Genomic DNA, 27,359 nt, shown 5'->3' with positions numbered 1-27,359 from the left:
CTCAGTACCCTACTGACCAGGCTATCCCGACCGTTATTCTTTTTTAAACACCATAAACGAAGCTTTAATCTCATGACTTTCTGGCTCGAATCGCGAACCAATCGGAGAAGAACAGCGGATGTAGTTGGGGTGGGGGCGTGCGAGCGTAACGAACCCGGTGGTTGGTCTCAATTTCAACACTGTAAAATTATGCTCAAAGGCATATACTAACGCAAATTATAAAATCGAAAACCGGACAGTCTCACTTCAGTTGGCAGGAACAGGTACCGATATGAACCACAAAACGGTTTGTTATCCTTTTATTGGTATCGTAAAAATACAATCTCACCCAAAAAATATCAAGTTCGTATGTAAAGCATGCTAAGCTATTTTAATGCCAGAAAAAAAAAAGTTTGAACAAGAAAAAAACACCAACGTTTGGAGAAGATAGGAATAAGTTGTTTAAATACAGTGGTATTCTATGCATACCCTTTGGACTTTAAAAGTCTTTAAAAGTTCAATCCGATTTTATTGGTATTTTATACAGCGATTAATTCCTTTGTTTCTAACTGTTTGCTCCAAACTGCTTTAGTTTGAGAAACGATTTTACTTTAGTTTAAAGCAATAGCTTCGATCATATTGTCATCGGAGGCTGAAGGTTCAGAGAACATTTATCGGGAGAAAAAAACTTGCGCACTTTTTTTTTTTTTACCTTTGTTTTGCTCAAATGTTCTGGATATAAAATTTTATTACTAGCTTGTGTTGAAAAGAATCAAAAGATAAAAACAATCTATGGTAGGAAACAACGGAACCTTCACTGTTAAGTAAAATATTTTTTGCAGCACTTTATGATGAATTTTTCACGCAGAAATGTGACTTTTTAACGTACCGATTTTTCTGACAGATTTCGTTTTCGTTTTTCTTTTTTTTTTAGACTTTCAGGTTTTAAAAATGATAGATTTTCGAATTTTCATATTTTCTTTTTTTTTATATATATAGATTTTCAGATGGTTCGAAAAAATATTATATTTTTTGGTTTTCATTATTTTTAGTGGTGCTAAAATTTTCTATTTTTGGTTTAATATTATTTTTTTATAATTTTAGTTTAAGGTAATTTTGGCAGTTTACGTATATTAATTATTTTAAGACTTTCAGCTTCATAACGTGTTTGTTAACATGGTTTCGTTAGGAAGTATAAAAAAGTAAGAGGTTCATTTTTAAGATCCTAAATCTTCCGTGTCCTATAAAGTGAGCCGTCACAGTTAGATCATAAATAGGCACAATTAATTCGATACTTTTTTTCACACCCTTATATAATTTGAAGAGTACGCATTTTAAGTAGGTGCTCAAAAATGAAATGATCCTTTCCTCCAAGAAGCAACGGCGCCATTTAAAAACATTCCAAAGTTCCAATTTAAGTTTCTAATGAGACGAAGAAAGAAAAAAGTCTGTAACAGAAAAGAGAAGATAAATTTGAGGGAGGAAACCCTCTTACGAAACTCCAATTAAATGTTACAGAGTTAGAGCGAAAATTAAGTAAGAAACGTGACTACTGAAATTGAAGTCTTCGAAAAAATGAATTTCAATAAGATCTATTTTTTCTCTACGAAAGTAAGCTGGAAGGAAAGAATTTAAAACGTTCCATAAATAACAGGTGAAATTGAATCCTGATATTCGATTTTGCAATTGAACTCGAATCATAGATTTGTTTTGATACGAAAACGAATTTTTTTTTTGTGTCTCCTAACTCTTCTTTCAATATTTTAATAATCGGTCACCTCGCAATGGACTCAGCATTAAAAAGTTTAGAATCGAAAATGATGTTTTGTTCCATATTTTAAATTTCACAAACCAATTCGAAATTTTACTTTTGTCACGCTTAATATTGAACACGTTTTTTTCTCCAGGTAATTGTATATGTAGGGTTACCAAATGTTTTCAAGTAATCGAATGTTAATTTTGCTTTTTTATTAGTTTCACTAATTTTTATCGTTTTCTTTTCAGAAACAACGCTACAATGACATTTCATATGCTATCCAGAAAGGAAGATGGTGAAGAGATTAGATCAACAATCGAACAAATGTTAAAACTGGGAAAATTGGGTAGTTTTGATTTTGACCACGATTACCAAAGAATACACTCAGAACCAGGTGAGAGATCTTTTCTTTGTATGCCTTACACATTATTGTCACTTTAATATCTCAGAAACAATATATATCAAGGACTACGCTAAGTATTCGCCACCTCGCCAAATGCAGCAAAATCGTAAATTTGGCGAATAAAATTGTGTTTTGGCGAAAATATTGGCGAACGATTTTTCCACTGAAAAGAAAAATTTATATTTAACTCGACCCTCAGAATTAAGTCAAAATGAATTTTCTAAACAAATCAGTATTTTTTATTCGATTACAGTAATTTTCGGTAGATGCACCGCATAACCAATTAGAATTGGGTACAAATAGTATAAGCTTGAAACAAATTACTGTTAAATATTTTATAATGGGAAAAAATTATAAAATAGTGTTAAGATTTGCATTTGGCGAAGACTTTCGAAAATTGGCAATTACTTTTGATATTTGGCTAATTTACTGGTTAATAATTTGAAATCCTTAACGCTGACTCTGTATATCACCAAAAAAATATAACGATCTGTGAAAGATCTTTGCTTTCTATCTAATTACCTCTATACCGATTTTCCTAATTAATATTACATCATCAATCAATATCACAGATTATGAAATATCACCTCTATGATCACTATGTCACATTCGCTCTTTTAAAGTTTGTAATTCTACTTTATCATTGGGCTGATTTATGATACTATCTTTGCTTTTATAAGAAACTAGGAGGCTCCGCCCCCTGCTTGCTAACGCTCGCCAACCCCCGAGAATTGCTACGCAATCCTATGTGGTTCACGCCGTGAACCATGGCTCGCTGCGCTCGCTCGCCTATGAACACAATATTCTAGTACAAAGACATAATATATTATCATCAAAGACATAGTATTTTATCATCAAAGACATAGCATTGTACTTATGTAGAAGAATTCTACCAATGTTCTTATTGGCTTTTAAAAAATTATAATAGCTATTTAGATTGTACATGGTGAAAAAATCAAAGCATTAGCTAAATAAGAAACATATTAGCAAAATAAATGATCAAATATTGCTTCACTAATATTCTGCATTTTAAAGCGTGAAAATTCAATGCATAAATAAACGCGAAATATAAAAAAATTCAATGCATTCCATACAAACACTTAAACGTTTTTTAGACGTTTAGGTAGCTCCCAGTGGAAAAATATCATTTCAACAGCGGCCCTTTGAAGCATTCTCACTTCAATTAATTAATTAATTCCTAATTGAGTTTAAATTAAATATTGTCATGTTTTTAGTGCATGAATCTGAATTGAACAACCTGATTAATGCTCACTCTGGTTATTGTTATCTGGTTGCTCACTGCGTGCTCTTGCGCGCCGAATCCAATCAATTAAAAATGAAATCTGTTGCCAGCGCGAGAAAAGAAATATCATCGGTTTTATTGATACATACATACATACGTACGTATTAGCGGTTTATATAATATAGATAGATTATATTTCGATTTTTTTTCTTTCGTTCAATTTTTCTTTCATATGTATATATAAAAGGAATGTGAAATTCAACTTCAGCAATAAATTACATTTAAAATGATCTCAATCGATGAATGCAGCAAATTTTCCAACATATTTAATTTTAAACCAGGTGTTACAGGAGAGCACGCTCATATGACGTAATTTCAATGTGCCCGTATTTTGTTAGCCAAAAATCTGGAATTTATGGGGAAAAAAATTAGTTTATTTTGAGAAAATACGTTTTTGTGTTTCGTAATTTATTTTATGTTTAGAATTAATTAATTTGCATAAGGCCACTCCTTTGAACCATTAAGAGTGTTATTTACTCCGTAAAAATCCGACCATTTGAACACAAATTATTTATTTGAAGAAAAAAAAGTAGGAAAAATTTATTTATATATTTTTTTAATTTGCGTACATTTCTTGCTCTGTGTAGAATTACAATACCATTAATTCAGTCGTGTTTTCTAAAATATCAACCTTTTCTTTCTAACAAATTTAACAAAAATAAAATGTATTTAATTTACAAAGTTACATTAAAAGAAAACTTCACAGTGAAACAGTATGTGTAGTGATTTACTTATTTAGTTGGTCGGTTAAAACATGAACATCAAAGTGTTCCGCAAACTCTTTGATGTAGCTGAGCTGTTTTTATTTGACAAACTCACGCAACACCCATAATATTTAATATGGAAATCATGCCCCTCTTTTGGAAATGCTTTATATATTTTTTAACATTATTTTTGTGTATTTATTCTAAAACGTGTTTATATAATGCCCTATGAGAAAGGAAACTTTAAGAACTTTCAATGAAGAAAAAAAAACTCTATTTTTCCTCCACTTATACTTTTAGTACTGTGACAATTTAATTTAAAAATCATGCTTAAATGCTTAGCTTAATTTCCGAATAAAAATTAGTTTCAAAACAATCTATTTCAATAACTTATTGCCATAATTACATGAGACAGAAAAATAAAATGTGGAAGATTTTTTTTTATTGTCGATGTTGGACAGATGATCTATTTTTATTTAAGTTTACGACTATCTATGTTTAAATCCGTAACGGTTTGAACAACTCCATTTTGAATATAACTCAGAAATCAAGGGAATTCCTGAATCAAGCATTGGAACAAACTACCCTTCGTGGAGGACTTTTTGAACTAATCCGTATTTGGGTTATTGTGAAAAAAATCACGAAAACACCACACGGTTAGCCCGATGGCAATGAAATTCAAACCCATGATGCGTCTGTCACTGTGAATAAGCCTTAACCCCCCTGCCCCTGCACGGGCTATTACTTAACATTTTATAGATAAATTTTGTATTTTGGTGTTAATTAATAAATTTTGTAAAATTGCTGTTGAAAATCAACCGAAGAACAATAGTGTGAGATGGAACGTACGGTTTTGCTTTGAAAACGAGAATTCTGTATTAAAAGTGAAAATAACTTACATTAGTAGTAAGCAAACAGAGCTTAAAAACAATAAAACAATGTTTTTTATTGCATTCTAAAGAGAGGTATTGGCATTTTTTAATTTTGTCTTTAGACCACGTTGTTGCTGAAAACGATGATTATTTAGAAAACATGATTTGGAGGTTTATTCTCCTTTAGCAGCGTCATCTGTTGGCGTACTCTGTAACTACTTCTGAAACTCGGAAAAAATAAATCACCAAATGAAAATCGTACGTTGGTATCTTCTGCCGTTTTTATTTAATTTATTGTTTTTCATCTTCAGCCATGGTAATTCGATGTTCCCAGAGTTCGATTAATCGATGGTATTTGATACTACTCAGTGATCATTTTTATACTGCGAATCCAATGAATTGGACACGTAAAGTAGTAACCAAATATGTAGTAAATATAAATAGTAAATAAGGATCCAATATTCTTAAGATATGTATCCTATACTATACATTTTTCTATGCTAATAAATTATCAATATATATATATATACAATTATAAATTGAATATGAATATATCATGGATTTAAATTGTATTTACATTCGTCGTTGAACAGCCGACTCAATTTTTGGGTTGTAATTTTGAAAATCAAAAGTTTTGCGAATGAGAGTTTTATTCATTTTATATAAAGGTAAATTTCATCTTCATTTCAGTCATACTAAAATATCATTTTGAGCATTTGCCCTCGTGATCGATTTTTTTATCAGAAATTATGTATACATAAAACGAATGTAAGGAAATATCATTTACAAATTGCAATAACAAAATGCAGATATTTTGGGACAAGGAATTTTCTTACAAACAATAAATAGTGAATTGTGATTATATTTCAAAAATCACAGAAATTAATGTCAGAATAAAAGAATAATCAACAAAAAAACGTTCCTAAACATCACAGTTACTGCATAAGAAGCGGCCAAAACCGGAAAAAGCACTGCACGCTTCGTGAGCCCATTGTAAGCAATCTGAATATAGTCTGTCAATTAATTAATTATAAATTATTTTTGTAATTTTTTTTAAATAATTTGTTAACTTATATGTGCTAGTTCATATTTTTTTTCATTAATATTACCCTATTTTGTATGCTTTTTGCCAAATCCGGAGAGTTTAATTTTTATATTACACTTTTATTCTACTTTGGCTGTCCCATCTTGCCTGGTCCATCTTGCTCGGATAGTGCATTTTTTAAAAAAATTATCTGCAAATTTGTTTAAAGAAATAAATTTTAATTTTCACTGCTCATTATGTTTGTTCAATAATAACACTACAGTGCCACAAATTTGAAAAATTTATTGCAATGTATTAAACAAATAATAACAGCATACAGACATGGAAAAATATTTTAACGTGTTATAAGAAAAACAAAACAATGCTTGCATTTCGGTAACACCTTGCGAACTGACGAAAAAACTTGTGCGTATTGAGAACAACAATATTTTCTTACCGAAAACGATGATGTCGCTACCGTGATACGCATAGAAGAAAAAGCGATGTCCCGCCTTGCCCGTGCTTCCCCTATGTTCGATATATTACTATTTATTCGATATCTGCTAAAGATAAATTAAGAGAAACATCAGTATTCGGAATACCGGGCAAATGTATACCCGGCTGTGGCACTGAACCTTAAAAGAACACCAGTGTTAGGTATACCGGGCAGTGGCACTTAACTAGACCTACTATATATTTCAGAACATTTACCAAAGCTACTATGTGATTGTCAACATTCGCCGGTAGAAGTCAACAACCACCAATTGCGATCATTCTCAGAAACATATACATGTCGGCAGCATAAATGAAATCTAATGCATTGATATCTACAGTTATGTACAGTATGCAAAATAAAAAAAGTGAACACTCTCGATAACTCATAATCTAACGATCGGATTTTCAAGTTTCAATCTTAATGGTTAAATGGATCTCACCAAATATATTATAATTAATTAATGCAGATTATATTTTTACTTACGAAAAAGGACAGAAGAACGCATACTTCCTCTAAATAAAGAATATTTTCGTTGGATACGGATTCTCTAAATATGAGAGGAAGTTGCAATCTTGAAAATAGTCTCAATAGTTGGTCAGGAGAGCGATCGAAAATTATAACACCTTAATGTTAATTTTCTTTTTTCTTTGTTTCCCCATAACTAGAGGCCTTTTTTAAGCGAATCGAAAGCATTTTTACATTTAATGATAACATTTGTTTTTCCAAAGATAATCACATACAAAAAATAATTTTTAATCATTATTTATGTTGTTATTTATGTAATATTTAACAAAAATGTGAATATAGAGGTATACAAGTTTTCACATCAATTTAGAGCACGTTATTATTATACATAGCAAAACACCACATTTTAGCCCCTTAATATTTCAGAAAAATGGTCCAAAAATGGAAAACTTTTTTAACTGTTTAATTTTGTTCTTTATATTATTATAAAAGTTAGAACATGGTTTTTTATTACAATTTTTTTTAAATGCAATAACTACTTGTATTTATAGTTTTTACATACACATAAATAAGTAATGGATTACACACACATCTTATTCAATTAGAGCAAATTAAACAAAATTTTGAAGCTAAAAAAATATAACTAGTATAATATAAAAACAACGATATGATTTTCAATACATAAATTTTACAAATCTTTTACAGTATGGTATATCCCCCCCCCCACGTACACACATTTCCCTCCCTCGATCGAATCCGTGGAAAACTAGGACCAGTGAGGCCATCTATTAGGAAAATAGCAAATTAAGTATCCTAGAGTAGAAACGAACTCCGCTCGGGTTTCACAAAATAAAAACGTTAATTTTTCTCCTACCCGAAGTCAGTTAAATGCACGTAAATAATGCATCACAAATAATGCAATCGCCCGAACTGGATTCGGGAGACACTGGAAAGGAGTTAAGGAAATCAATCGAAAAGTTCTCGAGAAATCAAACTTTAAACATACGACTTTTCGAGAAATTTTATAACTCAGAAACCAGTCGACCGATTGACATCAAATGCAAGTGTCGCAAATGCATTTTTTCCCCCTCTTATCTTCCGTCGCTATTTTAATGAGGCAAAGTACCAACTACAATGTATCTTAGTTTATGACATCTGTTGCAAGATGACAGATATCAAAGATATGGAATATCAAAATTGATCTAATCTTTGCCTTGTTAAGAAGTATTTATAACTTAATCAAACAGCTCCGGGTGTGTGACAATCTCAAATGAAGATAAATTATTCTTTTTTCATGCTGATTAATTTCTGAGTTATTGTTACGTACAGATCTTATCAATACTTTTGACAACGTCCAATAATTATAATGATGAAATATGCTTTTTTTTTTTAAATGCATCATTATTCAAGGAGCGAATGTAAATATTTCATCCGTAAAACCAGTGGGGAAAAAATAAGTACAAGGAGCTAATTTGTTAACTAGTTTTTACTAATTTGAAACAAGTAATAAAAAAAAAATTTAAAGTCAATTCTTACATCGGTCAACAAAGTAAAATTTTATTTTAGTTATTTTTAATTGCATAAATACGATTTTTTTCCCATATAAAACTAAAATTAATGAATTAAATTTAATGAATGAATTAATATTTGAAAAAATTGTATTAACATGTAACTACAAGTTTTAAAAAAATGTATTTGCACTTGAGTGTATGAATTGTATTTTATGAACGTATGTGTGTATGAATTGTATTTTATGAGTGTATTTTGATGAACGATTGAAAATTTGAACAAGATATAGGGAGATTGTGAACTAATAGCAGGAATTGAAAAATTATATCATTCACTTATAGCCTTGCAATTTTGAACCCAATCCAGAAGACAAAGGAATTGCTGGATCAAGTATTCGGAGAAATTTGCCTTTGTGGAGGACTTTTTAATGGAACTAACTCTTATTTGCATTATATGGAGAGAAAAATAATGAAAACTTCCCTCAGTTAGCCTGTCGGAAAAGGGGAATCTAACCCATGATCCATTGAGGATATTTTACATCAGCATTCAGGGGTCTGTCCAGACATTTTGTGAAAGGTCCGTTTTTCGTGAAATTGTGAAAAAATTACTCGCATTCTTTCAACCAGGGTCCGCCTTTATAAATTTGTGCAAATAGGGTCCGTTATTGCAAAAAAATTTTTTTTTCAAGGAGTTTTTAAATTGTATAGACATACAAGATTATGCTCAACACTGTAAAATTGTAATTAAAAAAATTAAATTTTAAAAAATAAACAACAATTGCTGCTTCTAAACGAGAGATGCAACATACAAATATTTGGTATTTAGCCTATACTGCTGAACGCAGAATATTCATTTCGGACGAATAATGGAAGAATCGTCTGCCGAAGACAAAACTTAATTCGTTTACATCCATCTTTCTTGTTTTCTGCCCTGGAAAGGGTTTGTTCGATTAACAAAATAACAATGAAGATAAAAAAAATTTGTGAAGGGTCCGATTAAAAGAAAAATCATTTTGTGAAGGGTCCGTTTTTATGAAAAGATATTTTGTGAAGGGTCCGTTAACGGACCCAAATTTCTTCTAAACAGACCCCTGGCATTGTAATCGGTGCGAGCCGGGTGTGAATTCGTATCGAACAGCCATCGGTGGGATTCGAACCTGGGATAGAAGGCGGATGCTCTATCCCCTGAGCCACCACAGCTTCTTTCTTCGTTGTTAAATGCTACAAATGTAGTCTTAGATGCAAAATTCTGCGCAATTTAGAACGGTAGCCTTAATTTGCCGCAGATTTTGTTCCTCGTCAATTTTTCTCATAGGTTTGATTTATTGGGGTTTCTTTAGCGTAACTAAACAGAAAAATCTTTCCTCTGATTATAGAATGTTCAGTGCTTAGTTTTGTTTCTAGAAAATAATCCCGCCAAAATTAACAATCGCTATCGGCCACAAGGCGGCTAAATGGCGAATAAAAAAATGCTGACCTGTCGCCACCCTATTCGATGTGAATTTTCTTTTTTTAATAAATATGGAATTATTACGAACATATTATTGCGAAAATTACTTAATTTTAGGCTTGGAAATGTACCTTCTAATGTTTATGTTTACCTTATTTTCTGAAAAGCTTCAAAAATGATCCCTTACATTGTTGATATAAACAGTTCATTTAATCCTTTGAAATTTTCAACTTTTGAAAAATTAGCGGCATGTTTTGATTGCGTACTAAATATTTAAAATGTTTTCAAAGCAAGTTAATGTAACTAGCCACTGGCCAGAAGCAAAATTTTCAAATTTTGATACCGGCCGGGATAGCCTGGTCGGTAGGGCGCTGGGCCCATATCCAAGAGATCGTGGGTTCGATCCTCGCCGGCCGAAGACTCCCCGTGTAGTAAATGGTGACTGATGCACGTTAAATCTGTCGAGTCTCAAAGTCCTCCATGTTCCCACAACAAATCAATACCTCTGGGGGTACTGATCCAGGAGTTTCCTTGTCTTCTGGATTGGTTCAAAATTACAAGGCTACGGAGTTGAACGTAAGTAGTCGTAAACCCATGAAATTGGGTCGGCTGTTCAACGACGGTTATAAAATAAAAATAATTTTGATACCTAATTTTGCTTTTTTGCCAATATGTTTTTTCTATTGGTTGAAAGTCTGCGTGTTATGTACAATTTTGAGTCTTAAATAAAATAAATCTGATTTTTTTATCTGATTTAATTCAGGAATTCAGTTTATTTTATTCCAAAGCACCGTTTATTCCGAAGCACAGTTTACATGTTCAGATTATCTAATTCTAGAACTATCTAACTCAGAACTAATAATTGATTCTGGAATTCAGATTATCTCATTTGTCTAGATCTCAGATTTTCTAATTCAAGAACTATCTAATTCAGAACCAATATTTAATTCTAGAACTCTAATCAGTTCATTAGTCTGGAATTCAGATTATCTTATTCTAGAACTATCTAATTTAGAACTAATAGTTAATTCTGGAACTCAGATTATCTCCTTTCGAAAAATATGCGATTCTGAAGTTCAAATACCCAAAAACAGCTGTGGATTTCTTGCTTTCTAAATGTTTATTGGAGAACTTTTAAAGTTACTAAAATTCTACAAACATACAGTTCTGAAAGATAAGTAAAAAGATTATTCCAAACGATCACTTGAAAGTGTATCTGTTCTAACAATATTGGGCAACGTCACCAAGTATGGTTCGTTCACCAGGAGATGGCACTTGGCTCCACCTCCTCGGATGCAGAGTTCATTCAGCACGGGAGTAAGAGGTGAAACATCTCCGCGCTTGAAATTTAGACAACCCTTAATGAGCGCCAAACACAAACAGTGAATTCTTTTTCAGTCACTTATTACTTCGTTTTATCATCTCCCATTATACATTTCGTCTCTCTAGCTAATTAAATATATTTTAAATCTAAAAGTTGCTGTTTTTCCATCAAAATGTCTCAAAAACGACAAGCTATTCATTCAAAAGAAAGAAATATCATAAGAAATGGCGCGAAATATCATCAAATGTATGAAATATTTAATGTTAAAAAAATGCACGTTAAGATCGCGAAATAAATAATTTTGCCTTATGATCGCCAAACAGCAACTTTGTCCGGGATTTTTCACATCCTTTTCCCAAAAAATAACGAAATAGTATCGTCGCATACCACGTGATAAAGCCGGAGCCAAGTGCCAACTCCTGATGAACGAACTATACTAATAATTCGTTATTTTAAGGCTCATTTAATAACAATCCAGCGTTAGCAAAATTAAATACTTCTTAAAAGTCATAAAACTTCGTCACTTAATCATGAGAAGAAGCATATTTATTCGCTAGAATGAATCATTTAAACAATGTTAAATAAATACACAAAGGATTAATCTCATCGTCAAAGCTTCATCAATACAGAATAAACTTAATATCATTTTCTAGAACCACGGGATAATTTTTTTTCTCACCATTTCTCCTTATAAATCGACCGTGACCTTACGTGTTCACAGACCCTATGATGAAAACACTAATGAGTCTTCGTATTTCCTTACCTTGTCATTTAAGTTGTCTACAATTCCTTAACGCATCGATGCTTTTTTAAAAGATATTTTTTCCTCTAATAGTCAATTACCCTCTAATAGTGAATTTTTTTTCTTCGATTCATTAATAATAAGCGTTCAATTTTTATGTCTTATTAAAGTGAATTATAATTTCGAGTTTGAAAGAAAATATGACAAAAGTTATTTACGAGTGAGCAGTCTTCCTACCATATTAAGTAAAAAAATATTTCATTAAATTTAAAAATATTAATAATATTCATTATTTAATATAATAAAGAATTATATTGAATAGTGTTATGAGGTGGCTATTATTTTTTTTAGTGCTTATTTGATAACTCCTGATATTATTTGGATTGCATACGCGTTTATTTTGTATTAAGAAACCTCTCGACATGATGTAGTAGTTCTCAGGGCCTTGTTGCCCTGTTGAAGCCACAAGTTCCGCATTTAATATGTTACGAATAACCATTTTGAAACATACCATACCAACCAGGAATGAAGTTGAGTCTTACTCGTATTTCCTTCTGTATGTTTCTGTACTTTCGAAATAACTTTTTAAGTCTTGGTTTGGAATATATTTAAATTCTTAGTGACATCCTTAAACCTTGTTGTTTTCTTTTTATCGGAGCTTATGGATAATTTACCATAATTTTTGAACAAAGTTTTTGTATACTTTTCGAAACTGAAAAATTTGCTGAAGGAACAATATTAAGGAACGCTTCGAAGAACTTAACTTTTTTCCGAAAGAGTACTTTTAAAGTTTATTTCTCAAATTTTCAATATAGAGTCCGAAAAGGCATCACCTAAGGAATATCGGTTTAACGGACCCTGCAAGAAATGAATTATCATGGGCCCGTGCTAAGTATTTCAAATCATTAGCCAGTAAATTAGCCAAATATCAAAAGTATTCGCCAGTTTTCGAAACACTTCGCCAAATGCAAAGCTTAACAATTTTTAACGATTATTTTTTTCCTATAGAAAAATATTTTACGGTAGTTTGTTTCTGCCTTATATTATTTGAACCCGATTCTAATTGATTATGCGACGCATCTACCGAAAATTACTATAATCGAATAAAAATACTGATTGGTTTAGAAAAATTTATTATGACGTAATTTAGAGAATCGAGTTAATTATATTTTTCTTACCCGTTAAAAAAATCATTCGCCAATACTTTCACCGAAACACAATTTTATTCGCCAAATTTACGATTTTATCGCCTTTGGCGATGTGGCGACTCTTACAGCGATTTTTTTCCAGTTATAATAGCTATGGTAGAGTCATTTTGAAACAAGTCGTAGAGAAGAATAAAAATCTAGTTTCCAGAGCATGACGCCGCAAACCGTATAGTTTTTATCTCTTTTTGTTTTTGATTTTTCGAATACTTTTTGGTGGAATACTTTTAACTGTGCATTCAGCTTGTAAGATTCGAAGCGCTTTCTGAAAGTAAAGTCATTTGTAATGTTGACTGACGATTTATGTATTCAATCTTTGCCTTCCATTTATAAAGAAAAAACTAACATAATAATATATTTATTTATATTTATGAAGCGTTTTCATTTAACATTTGAAGATATGCCCGTTACGCGTATTCAGAATACAAACAATGAAAATCAGTCTTTGCAATTTCTTTTTCATCTCTTAGAGAAACAATGGGTTATTTAAACTTGTAAATTTTGTAATGTCTTTATTTTATAATCCTATATATTTCCGAGGGTTCGCATTTATGGAAGAATATCAATAGTTTGCTTCCATTGTTATTTTACAAAGCAACGTTATTAAATTTGTTTTAAACGTGAGCAATATCATGAAATATTTCATAATATCTACTTATGTGTATAAGAGATAGCTAAAGTAAAAAATATATATCGCTTAAATGAAGATAGAGGTGTACTACAAGCTAATAAACTTAACAATTAGAAATCAGATAAAAATTGCCCTTATAGGCGAGTTTGTCGTTGCATCAAATGCACATATTTAATGTTGAAATAGCAATAACAATGCTAAAAAAAATCCAATTTTTTTTTCTCACCTTAATCACGATCACTGGTTATCCATTGGTCAAATGCTTTTTCTTTCTGGATTGACTCCGTTAAACGCCACAACATTTCAATATCATGGGATGCAAAAACTCTCTCAATTGATGTTAGTCGTCGGATTGGTTTTCATATCCTTGCCTATGTACGTGTTTCAAGACGTCACAAAACACTTTTCCTTTTTCAGCATTCCTATTTATAATAAAATCACCCCAAGCCAGTAATTATACGTTAATAATAAAAATACTTTAAATTATTTTTATGTAAATACATTAAAAATGCCTGCTAGTGAAAATAAAAAGAAAAACAGCAGCGGTCGCCATAGCAACGCATGAAATGACGACGCATGTGCCCTGTTTACTATTACTCTTGAGCACAGTTGAAAAGTGTGATGACGTAAAAATAAGTTGCGCACGCCATCAAACTCAAAACAAGACTCATTTTGCCAACGGGTAAAAAATGAAATAACATATTTACCTCCTTTTTTTTTTTTTTTTTTTTGCACAGCTATCGGGTGTTCGGAAATTAATACTGTTTCTTTTTAATGAAAAATGAAAGACGATTTTATTTTACTGAATTATATATTGTCTATCCATTTCTAATACTGTTTGCCATCTTTCTGGTAATAGCTTGAATCCAACCTCACAGAGTTTTTGTTTTTTGTTGACGAAAAGATGAAATTTTTGGCCTCCTCATTTGAAGGAAAGCTTATTATCGTTTTACACTAAACATACCAACACTTAACCTATACCTATATCTACCATAGACGGTCTAATAACCGGACTCAATGTTTCTTGATTGAATGCATGAAATATGGATGCTAGGAAGGAAATAAACTAAAACAAAACTTTATTATAATTAAACAAATTTATATATTACCAATTTTTATGTATCACAAGCACAAAGAATAAGAATTTTTAATTTATTGCTCAATGCATTTTTTACATGTACAGGGTGTTTCCATTATACATTTTCCGCAAACATATTTCTTCTAATTATTATTATTTCTATTATTCTTATAATTATTTTTATAAATATAAGAATTATAATTCTTATAATTATTCGTATAATTAGTATTATTTTTTCTAAGAATTTGTACTGTCTTGACTGTTTCGACATTTTTCGGGGTAAAAACCGACAGATAGTTTAGAAATGAAGTAAAGCTTTCAAAATAAAATATAAAGCTACTTACTGAAACATTTAGTTTTTGTCACTTTTTCTCACGCAAAAATGCCAATCTAGAATTTTAGGTACTTTCTTGAAATTTGAATTCGCAGTTATTCTGATTGAACTCACTACGCGACGGTCTTTGCGGAAATGTGAAACTCATCGAATGCAATACGTTGAACACGCATTACATCGCAATGTCTGATCAATACCTCCTAGAAAGGAATCAAGCCTCACGACGGGTTACTATAAGCGATGATGACGTAGTAGAGTTAGGCCCAGAGGGAAACCAGTCAGGGTAGCTATTTTTACGAAAAACTCCGAATCTGATCAAACGAGCCATTGGCGATATTCTCAAGTATTATAACCTGTGTCGGCATTCAGCCAATTGGCGAATATTTTTGATTTGAATTTGTAAACAACCGTGTGTGTTCTGGTGTCAACGTTCTTCGTAAAATTTATATTTATTCAACAAATGTTGTAAATGTCAGCATTAATTTAATTCTTAGTGTTATGGATAATTGCCAATGAGTGCTGTGTACCAAACTGCAGAGGATTTTACAAAGTTGATGGTACAAAAGCATTAAATTTTGGATTTCCCAATACGTAAGAAATGGCTTGCCGCCATGCCAAGAGATTTTGAAGTTGCAAAGAATTCTAAAGTGAGTAATATTTGTTCTTATTTTTAAAAATTTAATTATGCTTCTTTATTATAATTTTACTAAGAGTAAATTATTTTAAATTGTGGATAAATTATTTATAATAATTAAGTTGTTCTTATCAATCATATCGCAAACTATTGTAATATATAGTTATTTTTATAGAGTTTTATTTTATAAAAATATTAATAATTTTAGTATTTTATTAAATTTTTGCTCAAACTTTAAACATTTTTGTTTGACCATAATATATTGTAATTTATTTGATTATGAAATTTAAATCTATTAATTTTTCTACAAAAATCTATTAATTTTTCATACATGAATATAGTATGTACTATTTATTTTAAATGCACATTTAAATATTGTATTCATTTTGTTATAGGTATGTGAGATGCATTTCAAGGAAAATGACATTAGAAAAGAGATATTAAATGACATTAGAATTATTTTTAAATGCTACTGAAAGTTAAACATATATCAGTAAAATTTATGTTTACATTTTATTTATCATTTTTTGAATTTGCTATTTAATAAAATATTTATTATCTAAGGTTGCTTACTTTATTTTAGTTTATCAGTGTGACGGGTAAAAATTATACTTTTTTAAATGTTACTGAAAGTTTAACATATTTCAGTAAAATTTGTGTTTACATTTTATTTATCGTTTTTTGAATTTGCTATTTAATAAAATATTTGTTATCTAAGGTTGCTTACTTTATTTTAGTTTATCAGTGTGATGGTAAAAATTATACTTTTTTAAATGTTACTGAAAGTTTTAACATATTTCAGTAAAATTTGTGTTTACATTTTATTTATCGTTTTTTGAATTTGCTATTTAATAAAATATTTGTTATCTACGGTTGCTTACTTTATTTTAGTTTATCAGTGTGATGGTAAAAATTATACTTTTTTAAATGTTACTGAAAGTTTTAACATATTTCAGTAAAATTTGTGTTTACATTTTATTTATCGTTTTTTGAATTTGCTATTTAATAAAATATTTGTTATCTACGGTTGCTTACTTTATTTTAGTTTATCAGTGTGATGGTAAAAATTATACTTTTTTAAATGTTACTGAAAGTTTTAAATATTTCAGTAAAATTTGTGTTTACATTTTATTTATCGTTTTTTGAATTTGCTATTTAATAAAATATTTGTTATCTACGGTTGCTTACTTTATTTTAGTTTATCAGTGTGATGGTAAAAATTATACTTTTTTAAATGTTACTGAAAGTTTTAACATATTTCAGTAAAATTTGTGTTTACATTTTATTTATCGTTTTTTGAATTTGCTATTTAATAAAATATTTGTTATCTAAGGTTGCTTACTTTAATTTTAGTTTATCACTTCTAACAATCACACTTCCACAGGAAAAAAATACAAATTATAATCATGCTTTTGATATGTTTTTTTTTACTATCTAAACCTTGTTTGAAGACTGCATTTGATTTTCTAAATTTTTTTAAGCTCATTTTATGTCATTGTTTATAAACAATTTCTATTTTATTTCGTATGCTCTAGTTCTAATAACATGCAAAACATAATCATTAAAATCCAAAATAATCATCTACTAAAAATGTAAGTATCATATTATAAAAATTAGACCCCTTTCTTAGTTTTATGTCAAAACTATAATAATAATAAATGTGTAAAATCCCTTTAAAAATATATTTCTTTGTTTTTAATCCATACATTTTATAACAAAAAGTTAGATAAAATTTTCCAATTTATAAAATAAAACTGATATTTAATGCTTAAAAATATATTTTTTTTCATTCACACAACAGTTATTTTTGTTAGAATTGATTTATTGTTAATCATTTCTGAAAACAAATAAATATATTAAGCATTTTTACACAATTTAAGAACATTTAATCTAGACAAAAAAAATAATAATAATAATTTGTAGAAAGTAAAAAATTAGTAGAAGAGTAACGAAAAAGTGTCGAGAAACAGAAGGGAAAAAGAGAAGCTTCGTCAGAAGTGATCAGCAAATCTGGGCCTAACTGTATGAGTCATCGTTTTCCGTCCTTTGGCTTTCTTCAATCTAGGAGGTATTGGTCTGATCCGATAACCTTATAAAGCGATAAATTGTTCTTACGGTCAAATGAACGACTGTGGTAGAAATAAGTATACAAGTATTATTCGAAACAAACAAAATACAGAAAAAAAAATAATAATAGAATATTAACTGTATATAATATTGTTATTAAAAGTCATGAAGTCAAATGTGCAGAAACGATAAGCGCATTTTCAATGCAAAAGTTCTTAAACGGTCATTTGACCAGTTGTGGTATGTTTAGTGTTAATAGTTTTGTAGATTGTTTTATAAACGCACTGTAGTTTTTTAATAATTACAAGCTTTGCCCGAATTTATATGCAGTACTTTTGTATTTAAACATACATATAATTTGTTATTATTCAGGAGATTTTTTATATACCTCCAATTTGTATTTATTTTTAACATATTTCATTACAATGTTAACTAATTAATACACGAACGTAAACAAGTGCAAACCGGTTTCAGCCGCGTTAAAACAATACAGCTGTATAGTATATACTGATAATTAAGATTTTACATAGAATTTTACAGTGTGTCTAATAATTTGGCCAGGAAATTTATGATAATCCTACTTTTTACAACGGCAATCAAATTTTTTACCACGTTAGTAATAAAAGTAGGCGATGCTGGTCATAACATAATAGCTACTCTGGTTTTAGAGATACAATATGGCCTCGTTTTAAAGAATACTTTTGGAACGAAGGGTAATTAAAGGTGAAGAAGAACTTCTCTGAAATCTTTCAAAGGAAATCTGCTATGTCTAAAATTGCTTTTTACAAGTTCTTGTACCTCATTTTAAGTAAGATAACAATAGCACCGAGACTCAATTCTATAAAAATCGCCTTTCAATTAATTTGCTCTAATTTAATTAAATTTGGAAGACTGATGTAATTAGGCCGGTAAAAACGTTACTTAAAAGGTTTTGAAAAAGAATTCTGCTCCTTCTACTTCGATGAATTGCTTTGTGAAAAAAGGAAAACATTAATGCAATATATATCCCAAGTTTCACTTTTAAGCACTTTCAAAATCTCGAAAACTTCGTTTGTCAAGGTTTTGAAAGGGCCTTTTTTTTGTTACTCCTCCTCGACGTATTTCAATAATTCCAAATTAAATGAAACAATTTAAAGTACAAATGATTTAATTAGATTAAAGTCCTTCTTTTTAATTCGGTGTGTGTCAGTTTGAAACTAATGGCGATGTTTGGACGAATTAAAAACTTTCTTTTTGTTATGTTAAGATAGTTCACGGAATTTTATTTAAAGACGGACCGTAATTAATTTTATCAGCATTGCTCTCATTAAACAAGTTTTAAATAAATTATAATTTTAAAAATAAGATATGGTGCTCAAAATTGTAATTCGGTTTTATGTGTCTAGAATTACCTTTTCAAGTTGCATGAATTAAAAATGCATCCGTAACCACCAAATGTTATTTTGTCTGTATCTATCCGTCTAGAATTGTCTTTCCAAGATGCATGCATTAAAAATATAGTCATTTGCTAGACATCAAATGTTGTTTGCTTACGTTTAAAATGAAATCAATAGGGAGATTTCGCAACGTTACGTTAACTTCCGCACGCTTCCATACGTAAGATTCAAAGTGAATGCGCTTGTGAAAAAGTATCAAATTGACGTAAGTGAAAATAAGAGATTTTGCAAAAGTCCGTAAGCTAACCCTAACGTACAGGAATATCATTTTAACTTTATCACCAAAATAATCATACTAATGAATCCACACAACAATGCGAAATCCTTTTATTTATATTTAACGTTTTAAATAAATGTTATATTATCTGTTTTCATACCATGGTTATTACACTACTAAGAATTGTTTAAAGGTTTTTTTTTGTTTCCAGTAGTTTTGATTCTTGATAATAATGCAAACTACACAATCATAATTAACAGTAAAATTTCATAAGGAACTATTGATTAATATTTTTTTCGTCATTAGTTTTGAATCTACTTTTCAGTTAGGATTCATATCAGGATTAAAAGTTTTTTTTTTGTAATAAATAATTAAGAATTCTTCAGTTTTTTTGAACGAGAATATTTTGTTTTATATAGTGTTGTGCATTTAAGAAACACTTGTTACGATTTTTTAAAATAGAAAAAAGAGGTGAAAATGCAACTTAACTTTTAACGTTACAAGAGGCAATTCAGAAATTAATGTTATAAAAATTAAATGGCTCGGGAAAAAACAGTGATATGCCATACTGTCATGTGGTTAGAATATTGTTTCCAGATAGATATTTACGTTGGATATCTTTTTGCCTAGATGTAAACCCTCCCCTAGTGACCCTCCCTAAAATTTTAAAAAGGCAGCGTATTATTATAATGTCACAAGCCCTTATTCATTTTTGTTGTAACATAATTGAAGAGGTTGGTATCTTATAAGTTTCCTTTAATAGATATATTAAAAATGAATAAAAAAATTGTTCAAATATACATTATTTTCTTCAACTAAACTAGTTATATTGGCTTTCCTACTGTTTTATTGGCAATATTATGTGTATTTGTTAACGGAAATAAGATAAAACGAAATGACTATTGAGAATTTTCTAATCTCGTCACAGTCAGCTTAACCGTCAAATACAATAATCCCTTTGTAAACAAATCATGCCAATGAATTCTCCTTGATGTTTATGTCCCTGACTTCTTTAAGAGTGATTTGCTCTCTTTACTACTATGAAGATTACGAATAACCTCACTATCTAGGGCCCACGCTATGGATTTCAAATTATTATCCAGTAAATTAGCCAAATATTAAAAGAATTTGCCAGACTTCAAAAGTTTTCGCCAAATGCAAATCTTAACATTTTTTTATGATTATTTTTTTCCCATAGAAAGCTATTTTGCGGTGGTTTGATTCGGGGGTTTATTATTTGGACCCAATTCTAAGTGGTTATTTGGCGCATGTACCGAAAATTACTGTAATCGAATAAAAAATGCTGATTTGTTTAGAAAAGTTCATTATGACGTAATTTTGAGGATCGAGTTAATTATATATTTTTCTTTCCGTGGAAAAATCATTAGCCCCAATACTTTCACCGAAACACAATTTTATTCTCCAAATTTACAATGTTATCACATTTGGCGATGTGGCAACTCGAGAAGCTTTTTTTTTAGTTATAAGTTTTCGCCAATTTTTGGACCTAATTCTAAGTTGTTATGCGGCGCATGTACCGAAAATTACTGTAATCGAATAAAAAAACACTGATTTGTTTAGAAAAAATGATTTTGGCGTAATTCTGTAATTTCTTTCCAGTGGGAAAAATCATTCGCCAAAACAAAATTTTATTCGCCAAATTTATGATTTTATCGCATTTTCCAAGGTGGCGAATACTTATATATGGCGCGGGCCCTGCTTTCATCTACCGTAACTAATGACCCTGTGAAGATCTTGGGTTGGACACTAAGTTGGCGAGTTAGGAAAGTAATTATCTTTTCTGCCTATTTTTTAAATTCAGGTGATTCAACTTTCTCCAATTCATCCATTTTATTTCCTCCATTCTCCAACTTTCTCCATTCTTTCTTCATTCTTTCCGGAATCACTTTCTTATATATTTCTAACATTTATTAGCAAATATGTGAGAGAGGTACTTGATGGATTTGCAGAACGTTTGAATAATGGAATCTTTGAACCCTTTTTTAAACTCAAAACCTATATCTGAAAATAATTTTCTTGGCGGACATGGTGAGTATTATTTAGTGAAACATGCAGTTGAAAGCTTGCCTCAGTTGCAATCATTTTTTTTTATTACTCTAATTCACGCACAACCGCAAATTGACTCAAGGCATTATTTAAGCCGAACTTAAATCAATGCGTCCATATCCGCATAAAATCCATCCGCCTGAGTATCTTTATTTTCGTCATTTTATTATTTTTCTACAGATTACTTAGGTTAAGAGCTATAATCCGGGCAAATTTATATCATTTTACCCATGCTTTACGCGATAATTTAGGACCTCGTTTGCAGTGATTAAAGGAAGCTCGGGGCAAACTCTTCCTAAAAAGAGAAGCATATAGCACTGGAGGGGTGAAAAAATTTTAAAAGAAAAAGTTGGAAAGATATATATGCATTTGTAAAAATATAAAATCATATTTTTAAATCCCTATTTTTTTATTTATTTAAATGGAAATAAGAAAATTTTTGATGCTAAAAGAATTTGTTTCAAACTGAATATTCTTATTTTCCTCTAAAATGTAAATAATTAATTATTTCTAACAAATAATTCTTGTTTTTATTTTAAATATAAATTATTTATTATTTGAAACAAAATATTCTTAATGGGATACTTGCAAGTGACGTAGTGTGAGTATCTCGATCCTGATTGGTTGTTGAAACGTGGAATTTACTTGCGTTAGCAACTATTCTTTCCATTCTATTTCGAGTAAGCCAAGCCCGTCAAGTATCTATTCTCTTAAGTGACACATACCATATTCTTTCACAAAGATTTCAATTTTTTCACTTTGTATTTCTAACTGCAACCAATTGGCTCATTAATTGTAAATTATGTATTATTTCTAACAAAATGTTCTAATTTGCCTCTTAAATCTAAAGAATATTTAAATTTTATTGATCTAACACTCAATAATTAAATTCAAATTATGTTATATTTCCCGAGTCAAATACTTTCGAATTAAAAAATTTAATTTCAATATAAAAAAAATAAAGTAAAATAACAAATAAAAATTTAATCGCTTTATTACGATCACTGGTTACCCATTGGTCAAACGCTTTTTTTTCTGGTTTCACACCATCAAATCCAAAACAAGACCCATTTTACTGATGGGCAATAAAAGCTTTATAAATTTTGCGTCCTTAGTTGCCTATTGGACGCCTCTTGGGGCTACTGCCCTTCACACACCCTTCCCACCCACTCACCTCACTATTTAAGGGTTTTTCTGCAGACTTAAAATGAATTCTACTTCTCATTTTAACCTAAACTGCTGTTTGTAGAAAATGCAACACCATGAAAGAATCATCAGAATCAAATGAAATTTAATGCAGAAACGACTTGTACTGATACAAATAAATGATGAAATTTTCAAAACAAAAGAAACAAATTAAGCGTCCGAAATCAGTATTTGGTGCAGCCACCACGCGCTGCAATAAGTGCTGCTATACGACGTGGCATGGAGTCAAACAGATGTTGAATATCTGCTTGAGGAAGAGAATTCCATATCGCTTGTATGCGCAACCAAAGTTCGTCTTTGGAAACTGCAGGACGCGGATCACGAGTGAGACGCCGACCAACCATATCCCACACGTGCTCAATAGGCGACATATCCGGCGAATAAGCAGGCCAAGGAAGAAGTTGCATGCGTTGTGCTGAACAGAAGTCTCTAACAGTCCGCGCAACATGTGGGCGTGCATTATCCTGCTGAAAGATAGCTCCAGGGATGCCTTGAAGGAAAGGAACGACTTCGGGCTGTAGCACTTCACGGACGTATCTGTTGCTATTGAGATTACCCTCAATTCGTATCAAATTGGATCGTCCATGATACGAAATCGCACCCCAGACCATAACTCCGGGTATTCGACCACTATGTCGTTCAATAATACACTCAGGAAGGCAGCGTTGACCGGCATAACGTCTAACACGAACACGGCCATCATGGGTCCACAAATTGAAGCGTGATTCATCTGAAAAGACAACTTGGTGCCAATCAGCTCGCCAGTCTCTGTGCTCAAGAGCCCACTGCCGACGCAGCCGTCGATGATCCGCCGTGAGGGGAATCCTGTATAATGGCACCCTTGCACGCAATCCACGGCGCAGCAGACGACGACGAATTGACGAAGCCGACAATTGTACACCTGTAGCAGTAGACCAATGTGCTGCCAGCTGCCTGGAGGAAGCTGTGCGATCATTCACCGCCATGCGGAGCAGGTGTCGATCATCGCGCTCTGACGTCACCTTCTGTCGTCCAGTGCCTGTTTTTCGAGTTGTTCGGTGCTCGTCGGTCCACTGCTTCCAAACTCGCATCACTGTGGAACTGTTCCGCTGCATACGAGCTGCTATTGCGCGATAGGAAAATCCTCCTTCTCGAAGGCCGATTATCCTCCCTCGTTCAAACTCCGTAAGTTGCTTGAATTTCTTATTCTTCCGTCGTGGAGGCATACTCAGGTCTCACTAAACGTTTGCCACTAACAAATAATCATAGACTATTTTCAACGTCCCGCTACAGCACTTTATTTATACGCTTTCAGCATCAATTCAGAGGGCGCTGCGCACGCCACGCACGCGCGATGGCTCTGAAACTTTATTAATTTGCATAATATCCTATAATTGACATTTGCTGCGAATTTCATTTGATTCTGATGATTCCTTCATGGTGTTGCATTTTCTACAAACAGCAGTATATAATGGATTTTATGAAAAAAGTTTCGGCATTCATTAGACAACTAATGGATATTTTTGAATATTTTTTGTTCGTATTCATTTAAATTTGTTCTATTGAGTCTTGCTACTAAATTGTGAATTTAAATGTTGTATGTAATTCTGATACATTTTCAAAGTTCATGTAATAGTTATTTTTTTAAAAAATACATCCTTAAAATTCAATATTTGGTGGTAACAAGGTTCAATAGAAGACATTTTATTGAATGAAATGAAACAAAAAATATTCAAAAGAATTATTAATTCTGAAGAAAATATAATCATTTTTCTATCGAAAGAAAAGATTTCAAATAAAAATGTAACTTTCAAATTAACATCTTTTAAATTAACTTTGAATAAGTTTCATTGTTACTTTAACTCATTATGCAAAATATGTTATTTTAATTCAAAAGCTCAATATGCAAAAATATATTAATTTATGTGAATAATATTAAAACTTAAACCCTTGAAAAGGTGATGAAATTATTAATAGTATATATTTCTTTGAAAGTTTTATTTAATTGTATATTTAAATAAATGTTCGAAGAGTGATTTAGTTTTTTAAAAGCGCATATATATCTTTCGGCAATTCAAATATTAAAAAGAAATGTACTTATTCAGTTAGTACTGTTTCCTTTCATATAATGTTTAGTTTTGAAATTCAAAATAAAAATTAACTAAGTTTATTTTTTACGCTGTATATTATATATTCTTCTTTATATTATCAATATTAACATATCAGCAAAATGAAATTATAAAATAAATAATTTCCACGACATTAAACTTTTCTGTATTATTTGAGAACAAAATTAAATTCCAACTCATATCGCCATATTCTTTTTCATTTAATTCAAACAAGTGTGAAAAATAACCATTTTTAACTTTTGACAATTTAAAAACACACCGCTTCTAAACAAATTAGATTCCCAAAATTTTAAATTAAAATACAAAAAGAAATGGCAACACTGATTACAACATTTAAATCGAATTATAATATGGAAATGGAAAATTCTTCTTCACAAAAAAATAAGTATAGTCTAAATAACAAAGAAATTTCCACTCTTAGCAATAAAGGAAGTCTTATTAAGGGTAAGAATTTAAAATTAATTGCATACAATATCATAAAGTAACTAGTTTTATGATAATTCTCAGAAACCAGATATTCTAATATAAAAGAAATGGCGCAGTTTCTGAAAGCGATAATTGCAAACGAACCTAAGAAAATAAATAATTCAGAACACCCCTGAAATAGATATTATATATTCTTTTATCATCATTGAAGTTCATTTTCAAATTTGCGGAAATAAATTTCATATTTGTTGCGAAAATGAGATTTTCATCTGCAGATCATGAATAGCAGAAAAGAAATTCGAAATGCTGCTTCTGAGAAAACATAACTAGATACAAAAAAAAAATGGGAATTGCGTTATTAAAAATTCAACTATCTAAATAAAGAAATATACATATAAAAAAGAAAGTATCATTTGAAAAGCTAAGAATTCTTTTTTGGAAAAAGAGACCGCATTATCTTTTCGCAAGACTAGCAGTTAATCTAGCTCTCCTTAAGGAGGAAGGAATTGTAATAGATAATGGGCATTTATGCTGTTGCAAAACTTTATTTCAGAAATAAATATGTAAATTACTTTTATTTGGGTCTTTTGTTAAATTTATTTTGCCTTTTGTTATCCTTTTATAGCTTACATTTCCTAATTTAATTTCTGATACGCTTATTTAGTAGCTCCTCTAGCAATGCAGATTATTCTTTTAAGGAATGAAACGTTTATTGTTTTAGATGATTTGGTTTCTGTGAGATTTCAAAAAGGCTTAGTTAATGACAAGAGCACCGGATTGCTTATAAATTCTGCTATTTATTTTTTCATATGAAATATTTGTTTTTATAAGAAATATGGTAAAATCCTAGAATAGCCCACCCCTTGGCGACTTTTTGTAATCTCGCCAATTTGGTGATTATTACTGAGATTTATGTTGTTTTTTATTATTAAAAAAACAATTTAAATTATTACAAATTTAATAAAATATTTTTAAAAATTTAATAAAAAATAACTTACCGTTAATCTGATATTTCTCTGACATACCTTTCGACAAAACGTATACCAATCAACCACAGTGAAACCTAGTTTGGCGAGATTTCAAAAAGTCGCTTGGCGGGGTTTCAAAAAATCGCTAAGGGGTGGGCTATCCTAGGATCCACCCTGAAATATTTATATAATATAACATCTGTTTTTCTGGAACTTATCGCTTAAAAGGAACAGAAGTTGGTGACTGCTTTTCTAAATTGCTGTTAACGTAAACATTTGACCAGAGGTCGGAAAAACTACATTATTTTTGTCGTCTACCTCTTTTTAAAAATGTACTAACTATAAGCTGCTTACAGCTTCACTGCTTTAAGGACAGCAGCTTTGCTGGAGAACTTAGTTTTCACCTGTGCTAAAAATGGTTTTAAATAATTAATTCCCTTACATTAAATGTATGGATTAATTAAGAAATTTTTATCCATGTTTACATGAGCTTGTTTATTATTCTAAGACAGGGGTTTCCAACTTGCATGGGGCCGGGGGCAGGCCGTAACTTTATCAAAATTTTATATGAGACTCTTTTTATGTTCGAAGGAACATTAAATATTACTGTCAGATTTTCATCAAGTTGTGCAAAACAAAAGTATTGAATTACAAATTAAAATTAGAAGTAGATTTTTAAAAAATATTTAATTGCATATTAAAAAGTTCTGGCTACAGTAACTTTAATGTGCACCTATGTATTAAACAATTAATGTGCAACAGATATCAAATTGTTAAGATATAAAACTTTAAAAAGGTTGCTATTAGAACTTACATAGTATCACACAAAATGTTCAGTGAGGGAAATGAGATTTGTCTGCTGTACTTGAATTTGAATGGAAACTTAATAAAATAAGGATTATATTTTGCTTTTAAATATAAAGTTTTTTTTAATATTAAAAAGCAAAATAGCAAGC

At 30.5% G+C, this 27,359-nt stretch overlaps 1 protein-coding gene and 1 long non-coding RNA gene across 4 annotated transcripts in view; both read left to right on the top strand.

Annotated features, from left to right (window-relative positions):
• The window catches only part of LOC107440417 (uncharacterized), a 789,850-nt gene that overhangs the window by 705,437 nt on the left and 57,054 nt on the right, over positions 1-27,359 (top strand). For all 3 annotated transcript variants that reach the window (XM_087157952.1, XM_087157951.1, XM_087157953.1), the window contains one exon: positions 1,984-2,129. In XM_087157952.1, coding sequence (XP_087014078.1) covers positions 1,984-2,129 — 146 coding nt within the window. The remainder of the gene's footprint in view (positions 1-1,983; positions 2,130-27,359) is intronic.
• On the top strand, positions 15,650-17,869 carry LOC147815979 (uncharacterized). The gene is made up of 2 exons (XR_015431490.1): positions 15,650-15,921; positions 16,304-17,869. It is a non-coding gene; the product is annotated as an uncharacterized LOC147815979 (long non-coding RNA).

Source organism: Parasteatoda tepidariorum, chromosome 2 (assembly GCF_982258835.1).
Source record: "Parasteatoda tepidariorum strain Cologne lab strain chromosome 2, Ptep-v5.0, whole genome shotgun sequence".
In the NCBI taxonomy this organism is placed as follows: Eukaryota; Metazoa; Arthropoda; class Arachnida; order Araneae; family Theridiidae; genus Parasteatoda; species Parasteatoda tepidariorum.
This window is presented reverse-complemented; position numbering and strand designations above follow the sequence as displayed.